Here is a 16,490-nt window from a genome sequence, read left to right as displayed (position 1 = left end):
GCAAGTAGATAGCAAGCCACTGTCACCAATGCTACGACCTCACTCTCTTGTAAATCATAAAACTACATTTCTTACATTCTTGTCTGCATGTCACAACGAAAGCAAACATCTCAGACACATATATAAGCTTAATCATTTCTTTTCCACACTGTTGTAATGAACATCCTCTTGACCAGGGTAAAGTGTAATCTATTTTTACCATCATAATTTTGCCAATATATTTGACAGTTTAATGTCCTGATGTTAGTCATACCATGATTTTAGTATAATGTTTGTTGTGCTTTCACTGCAGACTCAATTCTGCATTTCACTGCTTATAGCTGCCTAAAAAAATTAGGTATATTTCGACCCTCAAAATATGTCTTCAAACCTGAAAATTCACTATTCTCCCTCATGGCCAGCACAATCTCAGAGAGACTTTTTTGGTTTGAATTTTCAGAAGGCTGTGTTTGAGCACAAAATATATTTTCATGGAGATATTTGCTGATGCAATCAGACACACCAAAATAGCTGGGAGTGAATGGAATTTCTAACCTGCCACAGACATAGTCCTCAGCAAAACTGCCTACAATGTGTCTAAATAGATTAGAATGAGACTGGGTCCCTGTGAACATTCCTGAAAATAGATTTCTTGTGGAAACTACAATCAGTCCTCTAATAGTACCCTAACTCCTGTGTGTTCCAAGCCAAAGCATCCTTGGATAACCCCAAGTTAAATCTCTAGTGCTTTCAAGCTCCCACATTTCACACATACAGCTTGCTCATTCAAATGCAGGAGATGATAGGAGCTAAACTGAAATTTATTTCAGGTTTTTGTTTTGGGTTTTATCTGCCCATTCATATATCCTCTGCTTTTGAAATTAATTCTAACTAAGCTGCAGAAAGTCAACTCTTGCTCCAGAAAGTGTCCATGTGAGGGATTTATAGTATTACAGCTAAGTAATGATACTATTATAATATGCTAGAACAACCAGTAAAAGCAGAAATAATCTTGAATACAGACAAGATCTAAGGAACATGCTGGGAATTGCAGAAGAGAGCATGCATATATATTGACACATGCATATAAGCACATAAATACAGTCTAGCAGTAGAATCTGAATAACTCAACTGCGTATCAGCAAAGCCATGGTAACTGCCCAGGTCCATGTGACTACCACACAATGATTTAGAGGGAATTTAACTTCTTTAATTGTTTGAGTAATTACTTTGCATATCCCTCATGGTAGGCAGACACAGAGATACCCACCACAGCTCAGCAGATGTCAAGTCACTGGCTCATCCAGGCTCAGTGGTCTGTACATTTGAGCCCCCTCTTCCAGAAAGAAGGCTGATTTGTTTGCTACTGTATCTTTATAGGTGAAATAACTAGATAGCAATGGTGAAAAGCAGATCACAACCAAGTAAGAAGTCTTAGCCAAGCTAAATAGTGGATAGTGTCAGCCTCACTCCTTCTGTCCAAGTTCTCTCCGTTGTCATGTTTTTAATACCTCTTTAAGTGTTTTGGAAGGTGTATCAGTTTCACACTGAAAAGCTTAAGACCAAAGAGGGAGAGTGTTAGCACCTTTGGACAGTAAGTTATTCTGCTAGGAATACCAAAACAAAATAGATCCAGAAAGGCTATGATCCTGATGAGCAATATCTCTCTCTCCACTGGTGAGTTCCCTGAAATGTGTCTGGGAACAGAAACAGATGCTACATAGAGTCAGCAAAATGCCTGAGGATACCTCTCATTGATATGCACTCCTGTAATGGTCTTCCTCACCATTTAGGTACATGCCCATTTACCTTAAAAGCTAGGCACTTCATTTAACTATTATTTAAATCTTAGAGATGGACATTTAGTAAAAGGCAATTGGATTTTCAAAAACCATGTGCAAACACTTATGAAAAGTCTGTTCCTCCTTATTTCAGCTTGGCAAATCACCACTTCAAAATCTGATAGCAGATTTTCCTTTCTATAAGTAGAGCTTTATGGCTCTAAGTGTATGGCAAAGAGCCAGCTTGTATCAGTTGTAAATGCAACAGTTATGCTGCCTTGCAAAGTAAGACAAAAAAAGCAGAGCACTGCTGTCTTATGGAGCACTTAGAGTAATAAGCACTGACTTGCAAAACTAGTTTCAGGATAAGACCACAGAAGTGAAGTTCTGCTGCACAGCTGTATATCTACATGTGTAAAATTACCAAAATCAAGGGCTAGTAATTAAAAGCCAGCAAAAAATAGCCCTCTAACTTGTGTTTTTTCTACTGCTTTGAAGATTTGCAACAAAATGTACTTATGTTATAGCTCTGTTGAGTATTCTCTTTTCTGCCTCTCTCATTTCACAGTCACAAATTTGTATCATCTAACTTTCAGAAAATGAATTTGACCCTTTAAAAACCTTTGTCCTTTGTGAAGAAAGAGATGGAAGACAACAGGATTGTTTCTTGGGTACTTCTCTCTCAATACAATACATCAATTAGTGGAAAAACATTCTTGTTAGGTCATTGAGATTACGATGTAGGAGTTTATTTCAGCAAACACAGGAGAAGTTCAGAGTGGGGAAATAGAACTGAGAGAACTGGCAGTGCTGACTGAGAGCCAGGCTACTGAAATAAACTGCTGCTTTACTATTAATATCTGAAAACTTACAACCTTTGCTGAAGCTTGATCCCATATACTTCCAGACCATGACATACAATATATATGCACAGACTGTTTCTTAAAAGTTTAAGTCACATTTTAAAACAACAACAAAACCTCAAACCCAAACTGACTCCTAGCAACATATGTTTAAATTCCTAAATAGCCATCTGCTTAGCTAAGCATCCTTCAGCACACCACTGAGTGCAGGAAAGAAAACCGCATGCACACTATCTTTATAAAGCTGGGTTCTGCATTACAAAAGAAGAAATTGTTTTAAGAACATACAATTAAGGATTTTATTGTTGGGGTTTTTTTGAGAATGTATCATTAGGGATTAAATTTAATGGAAAACAAAACAAAACCAAACCAGGAATGTTGTAGACAAGCAAAATTGTGTTTAATGAAGGCAAGATTCTTATCATAGCTCTTCTCCCTCCCCTCCCCCCCCCCCGATAAAAAAATAGATATGTAGGTTTTTTCTCACTGCAAAGATTTGAAATCTATCACCTCCATCTGATCAGCCAAAGATCAAACATTTCTGAAAGCTGCATTATGCCTAAGTAAAAGCGTAAGAAGTGCATTCAGGAAAATCTTGTACCATCTGATCACATCTGGATGGGGTTTTGTTCCTTTTTGTGTTCTTTCTTGAAGGTGAGCATCAAGCACTGACTTATGTGAGTGCCCACGTGTTCATGCACAGGAGCACACAGAGATGCTGGTAGCTGAGGTCATTACCTTACATGCATTAGACAGAGAAAGAGATTTCACTGGGCTTTTACAACATGGTAGCATCACATGTTGTCTTGCAAAATGAAGTATAGAAACTTTCAGGAGAAGTTTCAACCCTGAAAGCAGGGAGTTTAAACAATGACTTTGCTAATACCTGCTCACACTGGGCTGCTTCCTCAGTTGCCTGAGGGAGCATGACAGAGTACAGACTCACAAGATACCACAGATAAAACATATTCACACTAACAATCACATGGACCTACTTGTACCAGCACTGATGTGCATAGAGGGGGCAACTCCTATAAAAATTTGAATTCTTAATGGATACTGTCACTTACTCTTGCAAAGTTAGCAGGAGAGTTTGCACATTTCTAAACAAGATATTAATTTCCAATGAAAAATATTATTTCACAAGTTAAGAACTGTAGATGGAAGTCTAGAGGTTATTGCTTCTCTGAAGAATCATTTCTCTTTTCTGATCTTGGTCATATATTCACATGCATCCATACAGGTACATGACATTGCTTTCCCAGGGGTTACCAGGAATTTGCCAGCTGGATGCTAAGCACTAAATAAACAATGACAAAGAAGGTAAAACTAATGCCATAAAGATGTATATATTACCCAGAGAACAATATTCCTACATGATCAAATACTCTAAATCAGGGTGGAAAAGGAAACATAAAGTGGTCGTAAGACTAATTACTTTGTGTGTGTGTGTGTGTGTGTGTGTGTGTGTGTGTGTATTGATGGAGAAAGCTAAAATATATATAGGATTAGATTAATCATAAATAATTAGGCCAACCGTAAGAGGTCATTCCTTCATTATTTGTTAGTTTGACAGACCAAATCAATTCATTCCCCAACTCTGCAGGATCCTAATAAGATTTATCTAAAAATGGAGGTGTGCTTCTTTAGTTATCTATACTGTGAAGATGCTCAGAAATCAATTGCTGTGGCCATAAGTGGACACTTCCTTTTCACCCCAAGAAACACAGAAATGTCAGATTAAGATATACTCAAGCATCACATACCAAACAAATACCTGAACAAATAATGTGGATGGGAGATCACACATAGAGCAGTTGAATATTAATAGCTAGGAATGTAATCTAGAATGAAGGAAACCTCTTTTCCACAAAGCAAATACATCTAGATCGCTGAGGAAAAACCTGCAATTGCAAATATTTTCATCTGATTGTACCTGACATGCACAGCAGGAAGGGGCAGAGAAAGCAATGCCTGAAATTCTCTGGTGTCTTCAGCTGGTAGGCAGCTCTTCTTCCTGCATTGCATTCTCTGCTTCTATTCTGTGCCTTCCAGATGTAAATTTAATTTTTATTTTTCTATTGATTATCAAAGAATCAATAAACAGCATTTATACTGAGTGCCATCACAGGATTTTCACAGAGGCATGTGAAGATAACTACCATGCAATTCTTGAAAACCTATTTTGAAGATAAAAAGACAGCACTATAAAAAAAAAATATAAAATGACACTTTCTTTACATTTGAAAGCAAAATTGCTTGCTTTAAAAAAAAAAAAAGCTTAAAATTGCAGTGATGGCAGCAGTTGTAAAAGATTGTCTTTGGCTAACAGTGACATTTGATGTCATATTTAAAAGGAAATATAATCTCATGCAGAGCTTAAAATACTTGCCTGCAAGCTATATTATTGCATTTTTATTTTACTACAAAAAAATTTATGTAACTGATTTGGTGCCTGTGTCACTAGATATTCAAATGCAGTTTATGTCCTACCTATTTTTAAGATATTGTGAGACATATATTATTTTTTCATAACTCATTGTCTCTTCCTTTTTTATGCACAATTTATGTTGTTACTGTGGAATTTTTGAGGCTGTGTTGCCTTTAAGAAATCACAGAGTTAAAGACCTGGAGCAGTCTAACTGGGGCCTGGAGCTGCCAAGCCAAATTTTTGCTGTGTCACAACGGTGTGGTATGGAGGGTGGAGAGGGGAGGGGAGGGATGTGAAGGCTTGGGTTTGTCGTTCTCTTTTTAAGGGAGGTTTTGTGAAGCTTTGGCATAATGAGCTTCTGTGTTAAGGCCAGACTATGGATGTTGGTGTATTTTATATGCTTTGTACTATTGTATATAGTTGTGAATAGCATTTCCATTTTAACTTTCCATCCTATCCAATCCTTTGTGTGAGTGTTTTCCTTTTGCCCTTTTTGGAAGAGGTAAAAGAGCAATCTGTCTTGTTCTAAACTAAGGCAGATTCCCTACATAATTCAAGAGCACAAAAGAACAGAGCTCTTGCAGATATTGGAGCTTAGTGTACTTTGATCCCCTACAACACTTACATCAAATAAAAGATAGGAATAAACAATCAGCCATAATAAATAAACAAATAAACATTGTAAAGAATCTTCATGCCAATCCTGTGACAGCATTCAGTAATGAAAACCAGTGAATAATCTTTCAAAAGCTCTTGTGCCTGAAAAGCTTGTGATTAGATCATTAAAAGGGCAGAGGATCCCTGAGATGGAAGAAAGTTTGCAATTAGGAGTCTGTCCACCATTTTTGGTGTTCAGATAACATTTTACAGATCTTAAACTCATATGAGAATAAGAATAGAATAGAATAGAATAGAATAGAATAGAATAGAATAGAATAGAATAGAATAGAATAGACCAGATCAGGTTGGAAGAGACCTTCAAGATCATCGCATCCGACGAGGAGTTCTGAAATGGACAGCTAGGAGACTGAATGTGGAATTCTTAAAAAAGGAGAAAGTGATGGCAAAGATGTGAGGATTGCAGGATGGTGACAGTAAGGAAGAGGAAGAAACATTTGTGGGTGTGAAGGGAGAATGATGTAAGACTTGAGAACATTGTCCTCTGAGCCTGAGACTTTGTACTGCTGGAACATGGTTATTTTGTAAATGAGATGTACCTTAGAGCTGGCATGACTAGACACACAGAAAAGAAATGAGGGGAAAGGAAAAGGGAAGGGAAAACCATGATACTGCAGGAGCTAGTTTTTCTAAAGTGGAAATGGTTGTGTACTGCACATACACGCTGTATTAATTTATATCCCACTATTGCTATACAATGCTCTCTTGATTTAAGTTCATTTAAGCTTTGTTAGTAAGACATAGCCCCAACTCTTGATGACATTGCAAATATAAAAATAAGCAGCAATAGATCGTGCACACACTTCCTCCACTAGAAGCCAACATTAAACCCAGCAAGCACTCTGCATATGGCCCCCATTTGACAAATGAAACTAATACATGCACAGCAGCATCTGTATTTAAAAATGTTCCACAGGAAAATTATTTGGTTTAATAAAACAGAAGCATAAAAATCCAGGGAATGGGTATGGCTAGTGTTTAGTCATTGCTCCTATACCACATGGATTGAAAAAAATAAAAGAAATAACCTATCAGAACGCTGTCCTAATGCTATTTGTATTAAGACACAGTTCTGTGTGGCTGACTTTGAGATTTATAATCACTTCATAATATAAAGAAAATATCACAAAATGTTATTTTAGTGTATTTTTTAAAAGTGTGCTATGTTCAGATGAGAATTTCCAAGATAAATTTTACAATATCATTACTGTGTCTACTGCTGTGGTTTAATCCCAGCTGGCAACTAAGCCCCATGCTCACTCACCACAGTGGGATGGGGAAAAGAGTTGGAAGGGTAAAAGAGAGAAAGCTCATGGGTTGAGATAAAAACTGTTTAATAGGTAAAGCAAAAGCCACATGCATAATTAAAGCAAAACAAGGGGTTCCTTCACTGCTCCCTAGGAAGGGAGGTGTTCAGTCATCTCCAGGAAAGCAAGGCTCCATCACATATAATGATTACTCGGGAAGACAAATGGCATCACTCTGAACACCCCCCTCCTTCCTCCTTCTTCCCCCACCTTTATACACTAAGCATGACATGATATGGGATACCCCTTTGGTCAGTTTGGGTCAGCTGTGCCAGCTGTGTCCCCTCCCAGACTCCTGTGCACCCTTAGTCTGGTGAGGTGGGATGAGAAGCAGACTCTGTGTAAACACTAAAACAAGCCTAACTTATCAACACTTTCCAGCACAAATCTAAAACATCGCCCCATACTATCTATTATGAAGAGGATTAACTCTATCCCAGCCAAAGCCAGCACACTACTTTTTTTTTTTTTCCCCATCTCTAACTGATATGGTATTGTGGAGGGTTGAAATTACGACACCCCACACACACACACCCCCCGCCCCCAGCCTAAAACTGCCACAGGTATCACTGATAGATGTCATTGCAATCTCTAAACACCATCCCATCCAGTTCCAGCCACTGTTGTGCTTTTGAGTCTGATGCTCCGAGTCTGCCCTGCAAAGCTGTTCTACCCAAAGGAGCTGGCTGAGCTGCTGAGGGTCAAGCAGTGGCTCGTATCCTCAGATGCTCTCTGCCCACTCTCCTGAATAAGACTTAGAGACAGTGAAGAGCCTGGGAGGGGCATGGTGGGAGAAGCAGGAGCAAAGCACTCAACCTCTTTGCAATCGGAGGTGGAAATATTATCAGGGATTTGAGGATGTTTCACTTGTCCTATCTAAATATAAGGAGGAGTAATGTTTACTAAACTAAACCTGGTAGATGAGTAATGATTAAGTCCAAGATGAGTAATCCAGAAATCCTGGCTGTCAAGTATCCCATGCTCATTGACATAATTTTTTTCTTAAAATGTTATTGAGAGATACTGTGTTCCAGAAGGGTATTCCTTTACATTTCACATGAAGGCAAGTCTTAATCTGAAGAGTTATGTTTCAAGTTCTCTTTTAGGAAAAAAGACCTTTCAAATCATCAGTAAGAATAATTTCCAGAATATTTCAGGATCACCATTTATTATCTTCTAGCACAGTAAGGTTTTCGCTATTGTGCTAAATACAATACTGAAATTTGTAAGCTTACTTTCATAATGAAGGTTATGAATGAATTATACATCTAGCTTGTATCAATCATCTCAACACCAACATCTCAGCTAGAGAAGGAGAGCAGAGCAGGCATTATATTCAAGTCTTGATTCAGAGTAGTGTTCACAGACATAGGAGCTATAATCCTTGATCTGAAACGACCTCTGTTGCTCTACTGACAACACCTGGCCAAACCTGGACACAGTGCTCATTGCAATCTGAGAGCCATATAAAACCTCTGAACAAACAAGTAATTTAACAGAACACAAGAGGTATTAAGATTGAGAAAGATGTGCTGTTAAAATATCTGTGGTTTGGCTGGTTAATGGGTTCAGTAAAGGGAAAAAAAAAACCAACCAGCAGCCAGAGTACATACCCTATCCCTATGAGGCCTTCTAAGAAAAGTGAAGCAGTGATGAAATCATCACAACTTTGTTAAACTGTTCATTTTTTTTTTTTAAGGAAAGGCTCAATGTCTTGTAGGCACTATGAAAATGTCAATAGAAAGAAAAATGAAAATGAACCTCACCCATGCCTCCTTTTAAATGCCTCTATTTGGGCAACATAAACCTGATACAATCATTTAAAAACCCCAACATACATACAATAGTGTTGATACAAATAAAAAAGGATATAGCAGAGCTTATGTGCACTTTCTAGCGAGCTAGGTGGGGAGAAACCTATTTCACCTTCCTGCTAAAAACACTGTTGTGCAACCAGCCTTGAAGAAAAGCAAAAGGGCTGCTGTATTCTTTTTCCTCTTGCACCCAATTAGAAATCTATTAAAAAAAAAAAGGAGGGAAAAAAAAAAAAGAGAGAGAGAAGTCTTTACCTTCTCTCTTTTCCTTAAATGAGAGCATTGCAAAGATTTGCATACAAAACCACTTGAGTATTTGTACTGCTGTACATTTGGCAATTATCTTACAAGAGAAAGCATTCGTTTTAGCCAATTGCCACAGGCTTGGCATTACTGAGAGAAGCAGAAAGCATTTGAACGTTCAGAAGAAAAGGGATATTCCGGCTTTCTACCAGCTACCTTGAACATATTTCACGTTTAATTTCACCCTGTTGCCACAGGCACTGTGTTGTTATGACAGCTGATCTGCCATTGAATAGCTGTAAAGGAAAATCAACAAAGGATCGCTTCAGCGGTTTTCAGTGCAATTTATTGGAGCCTGTATCTTGCGGCTGCTGCCGCCTGTCGGGGTAATGACACATGATGGGTGATTAAAGAGCAAGTCCCTAAATCAAAGCAGTGCCAATGGTCTGAAGAGGCAGAAACAGCACTCAGACCCTGTTAATTTCTCATAGTGGGAGGACCTCATTAAAAAAAAAATAGGCTGTTTTTCTAACAAAAGAATATACTTGTGTCTAGGGAGAATTTTCGTGTTTCCAGAATTTACAGTAGCTTTCTTACAGCAACCTTTAGACAATGCATTTAATGAAAATAAATAAGTAATTAAAAGAGATGGAGGGTGTTAGAATAGAATACAATAGAATAGTAGAATAGAATAGAATAGGAGTAAACCAGCTAAGAAGAGACCTTCAAGATCATCATGTCCAACCCATCATCCAACACCATCTAATCAACTAAACCATTCAACCAAGCACCCTAACAAGTCTCCTCCTAAACACCTCCAATGATGGTTACTCCACCTCCCCAGGCAGCCCATTCCAATGGGCAATCACTCTCTCTATGAAGAATTTCTTCCTAACATCCAGTCTAAACATCCCCTGGCACAACTTAAGACTGTGTCCTCTTGTTCTGGTGCTGGTTGCCTGGGAGAAGAGACCAACCTCTGCCTGCCTACGACCTCCCTTCAGGTAGTTGTAGAGAGCCGTAAGGTCTCCCCTGAGCGTCCTCTTCTCCAGGCTAAGCAACCCCAGCTCCCTCAGCCTCTCCTCATAGGGCTTGTGCTCCAAACCCCTCACTAGTTTTGTTGCCCTTCTCTGGACACATTCCAGCAAGTCAGCATCTTTTGTAAACTGAGGGGCCCAGAACTGGACACAGGACTCGAGGTGTGGCCTAACCAGTGCAGTGTACAGGGGCAGTGTTACAGTCCATCACCACTGACTTGGAATTTAAACAGAACTGTACTATAAGTTGCTCACATCCTCGTATTTAACACAGCTTTTCTTTTTGTTTGCCAAGAAGCAGGTAGTGAGAGAGCTGCTTGTCATGAGGGTGAGGGCAAAGGTAGAAAAGGGTGGCTTGCCAGCTCATGGGGACACTTTGGAATATAAAAGTAGTTTTGGTTCACTTAAATGTTTCTCTTTCCTTTTTCCTTTTATTTATTTATTTAATTTTTAAATTCTAAGAAGATATGCTAGTAATCCAGATAGAAATTTTCACCAGTTTTGGATGAATTTGTCCATTGGACAAAACCAGGCTACTTGAGATAACTGCAAAACAAGTATGAAGAAGAAAATAATGGAAAAAGCTCTTTGTTTAAATACGACTGAATCTGAAAAGAAGAAAGCACTAAAACAGGATAAGAAATAACTTGGTTTAGGTGAATTTGAGGTAGTATGATTGCTGGTTTTCCTACAAGAAACTTTTGATGGTTTAAGAGATGGTGATTTTTATCTTCCTTTACAAGATGTGAATGATCTATTATTGCAAATGTAGAATAGACACTGCCACTGTTCAGACATATTGTGGGATATTGCTAATTAGGAATTGGACAAAAGTCATGTAAAACTATATGTGTATGTATATTTTTTATATATATATACATTTTGTTATACATGTATATATAAACTAATGCATAATTGCTATGCTTTTCATAGACAAGGAGAAGAAACAGTTGGACAGATCTTGCCATTCCTATATTCTCAACAAGGAATTATTTCGCTCGAAGCTAAAATGAACAATTAGAAGCACACTGGTGAGCAGAGCACAATGAGTTCTCCATCACAGCTTTCTGGCTTTACTTCAAGGGTTGCAGCAAAGCAAACTCGCTTGGCCACTTGGGAACAGTGCCTTTAAGGCAGGTAAAGTTTTATGGAGGAAGACAGGCATAGACTTCTACCCATTTCAATAAATAAATGCTGCAGTGCTTCAGCCATATGACAGAACAACTGTTAGCTAGTAGTGGAGAATGGCTTTGTGAGATTCAGAATCTCCCTTCATAAACATCTTTTGGGTTTTTTTGGGTTCATCTTTTATTTATTTTGCAGTAGTAGTTATGTGATTGGGACTTCTATTCCATGAGTTTTCTGCAGGTGGAGAGAGAAAAACCTTGCCCTGAAGATGTCATGGTCAAAGCAGATGATAGTATAAGGGAGGCAGAGGCAGCAGAGCCACAGGGTAGTGAATTACTCCATCCAAGACCAAGAGTAGCTGCAGAAACAGGGCATTAGACTCACTTCTACACTGTGACCAGGCTCCCTTTCCCAAACAGCCTCTTTTTCTGTTATTCCACCAGCTCATGTCATAGATAAAAAATGAATTATATATAATGTGTTTAAGTGGAGAAACTTAGCATTAAAAGTATCAGATGAGATTAGTATATATGGAAGGAGGTATGGGTCTGACTGATGGCTTTAGGTGTATGTATTAAATACATAATACAAATAGTTGAGAAGCATATTTGAAAGGAAAGTGAATAAAGCAATTCTCCTTTCTACAGCTGACAGGATTTGTTGAAAATATTTTGGTGGTCAGATTAAAACTTGTGAAGATCCACACTGTCATGAAAATAAGTGATAAATATAAGAAGAGGCAGGGATAACATGACTAGTTTCAACAGATTATTTACATAGGAACATACACACATTAATGAAAACCTGGTTTTCAGGAGGGAATTTTTTTTCACAATACTGTTCTATCATGTTATATATAGCCCCTAAAGTGGAATTAGGAAGTGTGACATTTATTCAGATGAAGGCAGGCAGGCAGTCCATTTTAGGCAGGCATCTTTTCCCTTGTGACTCCCAGGCAACCTTTAAATAATTTGAGTTCTTCCCTTCATGTTAAAGGCTCATTATCCTTTACAGAAATTCTTTAGAAGTCTTTTCATCCCAAGCACCAAGAGTCATTTCTCAAGACAGCACTAGATTCCTTATTCCAGATCCTTCTCATAATTTTCTAATATTGTATGTCTTAGTGAATAAGGAACTCAAGAACTACTTATCCTTGGTTCAGAAGAAGAGAAGAGAGGGAAAAAAAAAAATCTATATCCATGTAATGAAAAGAATAATAGATGTTAAGTGAAGACTCTCTGCTTTCATGGCTGCCATTCTAGCCCTGTGGTTCCTGATTCAGCATTGACTGGGAGAAATTTCTTCACACATTTCTGTTAGTATTCCTGAAGCCTCTTTCTTTTCCTATAATCTTTTTTTTTTTACTTTGCACTCCTTTCTCATGCAATCTCCTTTTAATCAGGAAGCTGGACTGGCTTTTCTGATATGAAGGTGTCACACAGCACACATTGAGGCACTAAATAAATGTGCACTACCATTTTATTCTTAGCATTACAAACCTGTTAAATATGCCAAGTTACTTTATAGCTTGCACTGGCTTTTCACTAAAAATAAGCCTGTCTGTTTTAGAAGTAGTAAGTCATGGAAGTATATTAGGTCTCTGTTTATTTTATCCATTCCTAAATTATCAAAACAAAAACTTGTCTACCCTCTTTTGACATCAAAGGTCAACAGCTTTTCTCTTTAGATACAGGTGACACTAGAAATTCTAGAAGAGTGAAACATCCAGTCTCATTTAAGAGGTTTGTCACAGAACCACAGGCAAAAATGTATCTAGAAGTGCTACTAACAGAGTAAGTGGAAACTTTTGCCAGACATGGAAGAAAGCAATCCCCTGTGCACAAAATGATTTTTTAATTAATTTCACAGTTATGCTATCAATGGTTAGCATCTTCACATAAGTATCTGTGGTACAAGGGCCAGTTAAGAATTGAGGGAGGAAAATGGACTGCCGATGCGTCTTTCTGAAAAGCATTATAGATTTACAATCGGTGACAAAATCCAGCTACGCCAGTCTACTTTTCAGCCGGTGATTTGAGCTACTGTTCATGGACAACCCACATAAAGACTGCAGGAAGGTGGGAAGCCATTTTGTCACAAGGAAGGCACAATAAAATGTATTGATTTCAATTCTTGTTTATGTTTTGGAAACCTGTTTGTTACTTGCCAACTTCACCACACAGAAACAACCACCTGGGCCAGGTCTTACCTTCTGCATCTGATTTTAATGTAGTTGTAGAGCTATATCTGAAGATGAGGGGCCAGAAACAGGATTGTGGGGGAGAAGGAAAAGGAGTCAAAATAACCATGGGGATAAGAAAGCAGTGACTGACTATAGCAGAGAGAATAATGGCAGGTTCAAAACCTCACTCTGGAGTCCCTCCTCCTGACGAGGTACAAGTATTATGCGCATCATAACCACTCCATCAGAAAAGGAGGTCCAGCTACACCTGCAACCCACCATCACACATTTTTCCAAAGCAGCTTGTCTTTAATGTGTCTTGATTAAAGCTAAAGCTCTACCTCGTCTCCACATGGAACACCACGCTAACAGTGTTTGCTCTAACGGCCTTGCTGGGAGCAGCACGTGTGTTAGTGTGGGTGTGTGAGGGTGTACAGACGTGCTTGCCTGCTATCGCAGAGCTGGAGGGCTTTTCATTAGATTCAAACAGCAACTGACTCTCCAGGGAAGCTCCTGCTCTTATTTGATAAGGGATGCTCTTTTATCACACATGAAACTGCATGCAGTGATCAGACAGACAGTGTACATAGCTGCCACCCAGAGGAAAGCTGGTTTTCTGTAGCATATTACAGTAGTGTACTGCTACTACAGTTGCAGATTGGCCCAAAAATGGATTGTTATGGAAACTGTGGGAGCTGGGTCTTCTACTGATCCACAGAAAATGTATGCAAATATTATACTTGCTTGGGAGGTTGTGATATCATGTTATTTTTTCAGAAGACAGAGTCACTATGGTAAATCAGCGTGGAGAGGACAACTCAGACCTTAGTTATTCATTCTCTGATATTACATAAATGCCACCCCTAAACCTAGAGTTTAATCATCTACAGTACAGCTCTCCAATCAAAAACAAGTTTGATTTTCCTTCCTTTCAGAAAAAAAAAAAAGAAGAAAAATAAATAAAATAAATCAAATCCTGCAAACATGAAAGTGCATGGATTGGTGACCTCCTTCAGTACTGGTCAAACGGGTCATCCAGAAACATCTGGCATGCTGAAGCATCAATAATCTCATTTTTCTCTAGTGAGGAATTTCTCTAGAGAGTTTTTTTGTTGTTTTGTTTTGTTTTTTTAAATAATGTATTTATTTTCTCTACATTCTCAGCTACATTCATGTTTGAAGGAGTTACAACTAATGAACCTAAAAACTGTATTTTTTTTGTCTCTTATGCCTAGAAACTACAGACAGGATGAGGTTTTGTATGTATTCCTGATTCAGCAGAATTAGGTGCATTTTCTGAAAGTCTCCTGCCAGTGGATACGTCAAAATGGCTTCTGTGACTCCATCTCTATCTTAGAGTATGTTATAGCTTCTTGTGGTATCTGCTGTAATCGTACCTATAGTATCTATCTATACCACTTTGAGAACTGATTAAGAGACTTTAAAATTCCTATTTTCTTCAAATCCTGAGATTTGTAACAGTTGCTATGGGTATTTCTTCTTAGTTGGGTTTTTTTCACCCCTGACTAAAGAATTTGTTTTACTTCCCTTACATTACTCAACTGCAGCTCAAAGACATGATACAATTTTTTCAAATGAGAAGTTAATCCTTGTCATTTATAAGCCCTCTTTTCTTCCTTCACTAAACAATGTTTTCATTACCCTTATTAGCTTCCGTGTGCTACCACATGCATCTGAAAATCAACATTAAATTAAAACAAACAAACCCAACCACTCCCCTCCCTCCCAACCTTCCTTTACTTCAAACTAAGGATGCAAGAGACAAGCCTTTTTGCACTCAATGGATCCCAGAGAAGTGGTTTAGTTCTTACTTTTAACAGTGAGGTACATGGACTTGCTGACGTCTGCTCCCACATCATTGCTGACCTTGCAGAGGTAGTATCCACTGTCTTCTTCCAGCACATGTTTAATCAACAAGGAGCCATTTATGAGAAGCTGGATACGACCGTTCAATGCAATTGGCTGGAACTGAGGAACCCCGGCACCTGAAGCAGGACCACATGGAAATAAGTTATTAAGTAAAGCATTTCAGGGTGAGTTGTTGTTGTTTGGGGTTTTTTGGTTGGTTGGCTTGGTTTAAATAAGGTAGAAACTATCTACAGCTTCCTGTTCTTAGAGACTCAATTCAGTTAAAACACAAATGGCTTCTGACATCATCAGAAGCAATAGAACAGTTCTCTGACAAAAGTGAGTTCATTAAATGGAAAGCAGAAAAACTTTTGGAGTGCAGTAGTAGCAATAATTTTCCCATGTTAAAGGTAAAGGAGGAAAGAAAAAAAGCATGAAGCAGGAGTGGAAGAACAAGGAAAGGGGAGAGAGAAAATGAAGATTTTCAGACTGCTTATGGGTAAAAAGGCACATTTGTTGTACATTTAGAGGCTGATAAATTATTGACAATTACAGCTGAACAGTCATACGAGTATGCATCCCTAATGCATACACCAAATGAATTTCTTATGATGAAGAGGGATATCTGTTGCAGTAAACATGGCATACACAAGGGACCTCTAGGACCTTGTTTGTGAAACTTTGGGTAATGTGGAAAACCACATCAGTGACTGTGTTGCTTGTTTTCTTCTACAGCTGACTCAATGATGACACTTGAAATTTCTCTTATGCCATGCTTGTAGCCAGTATTTATTTGCACTGTTTAAAAAACAAAATAAACCAAACAAAACTCCCAGAACAATTAACAAACACAAACCCCAATCAAGCACCACAAAGAAAGAAACAAACAAAAAGCTCAGACCACTAATCAGGCACAAAGTGCCATGTTTGGCAGTATTGTCACCATGCTCTACTGTCTAGAGGCCCACCACTAGTTCAGGTTGCTCTAGCATTAGGGGCTCTCTAAGTATATATTAAGATATGCTTCTTGTAACAAAAGGGTTTACAATCTACTTTGGCATCAGGAAATAGGATTTTTTGTAAATTTAAAGTAGTCTTCTTCAGTGGAATTCTCTTATGCCACTTTGTGTACACAAAGTTAATATCTGTCAGCATTGATTACTATATGAAGTTGGCTG

At 38.3% G+C, this 16,490-nt stretch overlaps 1 protein-coding gene across 1 annotated transcript in view; it reads right to left on the bottom strand.

The window, feature by feature from the left end:
• Nucleotides 1-16,490, bottom strand: part of DSCAM (DS cell adhesion molecule) — a 459,734-nt gene that overhangs the window by 133,606 nt on the left and 309,638 nt on the right. Inside the window, exon 11 of the mRNA XM_054165785.1 lies at nucleotides 15,276-15,449. Coding sequence (XP_054021760.1) covers nucleotides 15,276-15,449 — 174 coding nt within the window. The remainder of the gene's footprint in view (nucleotides 1-15,275; nucleotides 15,450-16,490) is intronic.

The sequence above is a fragment of the Dryobates pubescens genome, chromosome 12, assembly GCF_014839835.1.
Source record: "Dryobates pubescens isolate bDryPub1 chromosome 12, bDryPub1.pri, whole genome shotgun sequence".
In the NCBI taxonomy this organism is placed as follows: domain Eukaryota; kingdom Metazoa; phylum Chordata; class Aves; order Piciformes; family Picidae; genus Dryobates; species Dryobates pubescens.
This window is presented reverse-complemented; position numbering and strand designations above follow the sequence as displayed.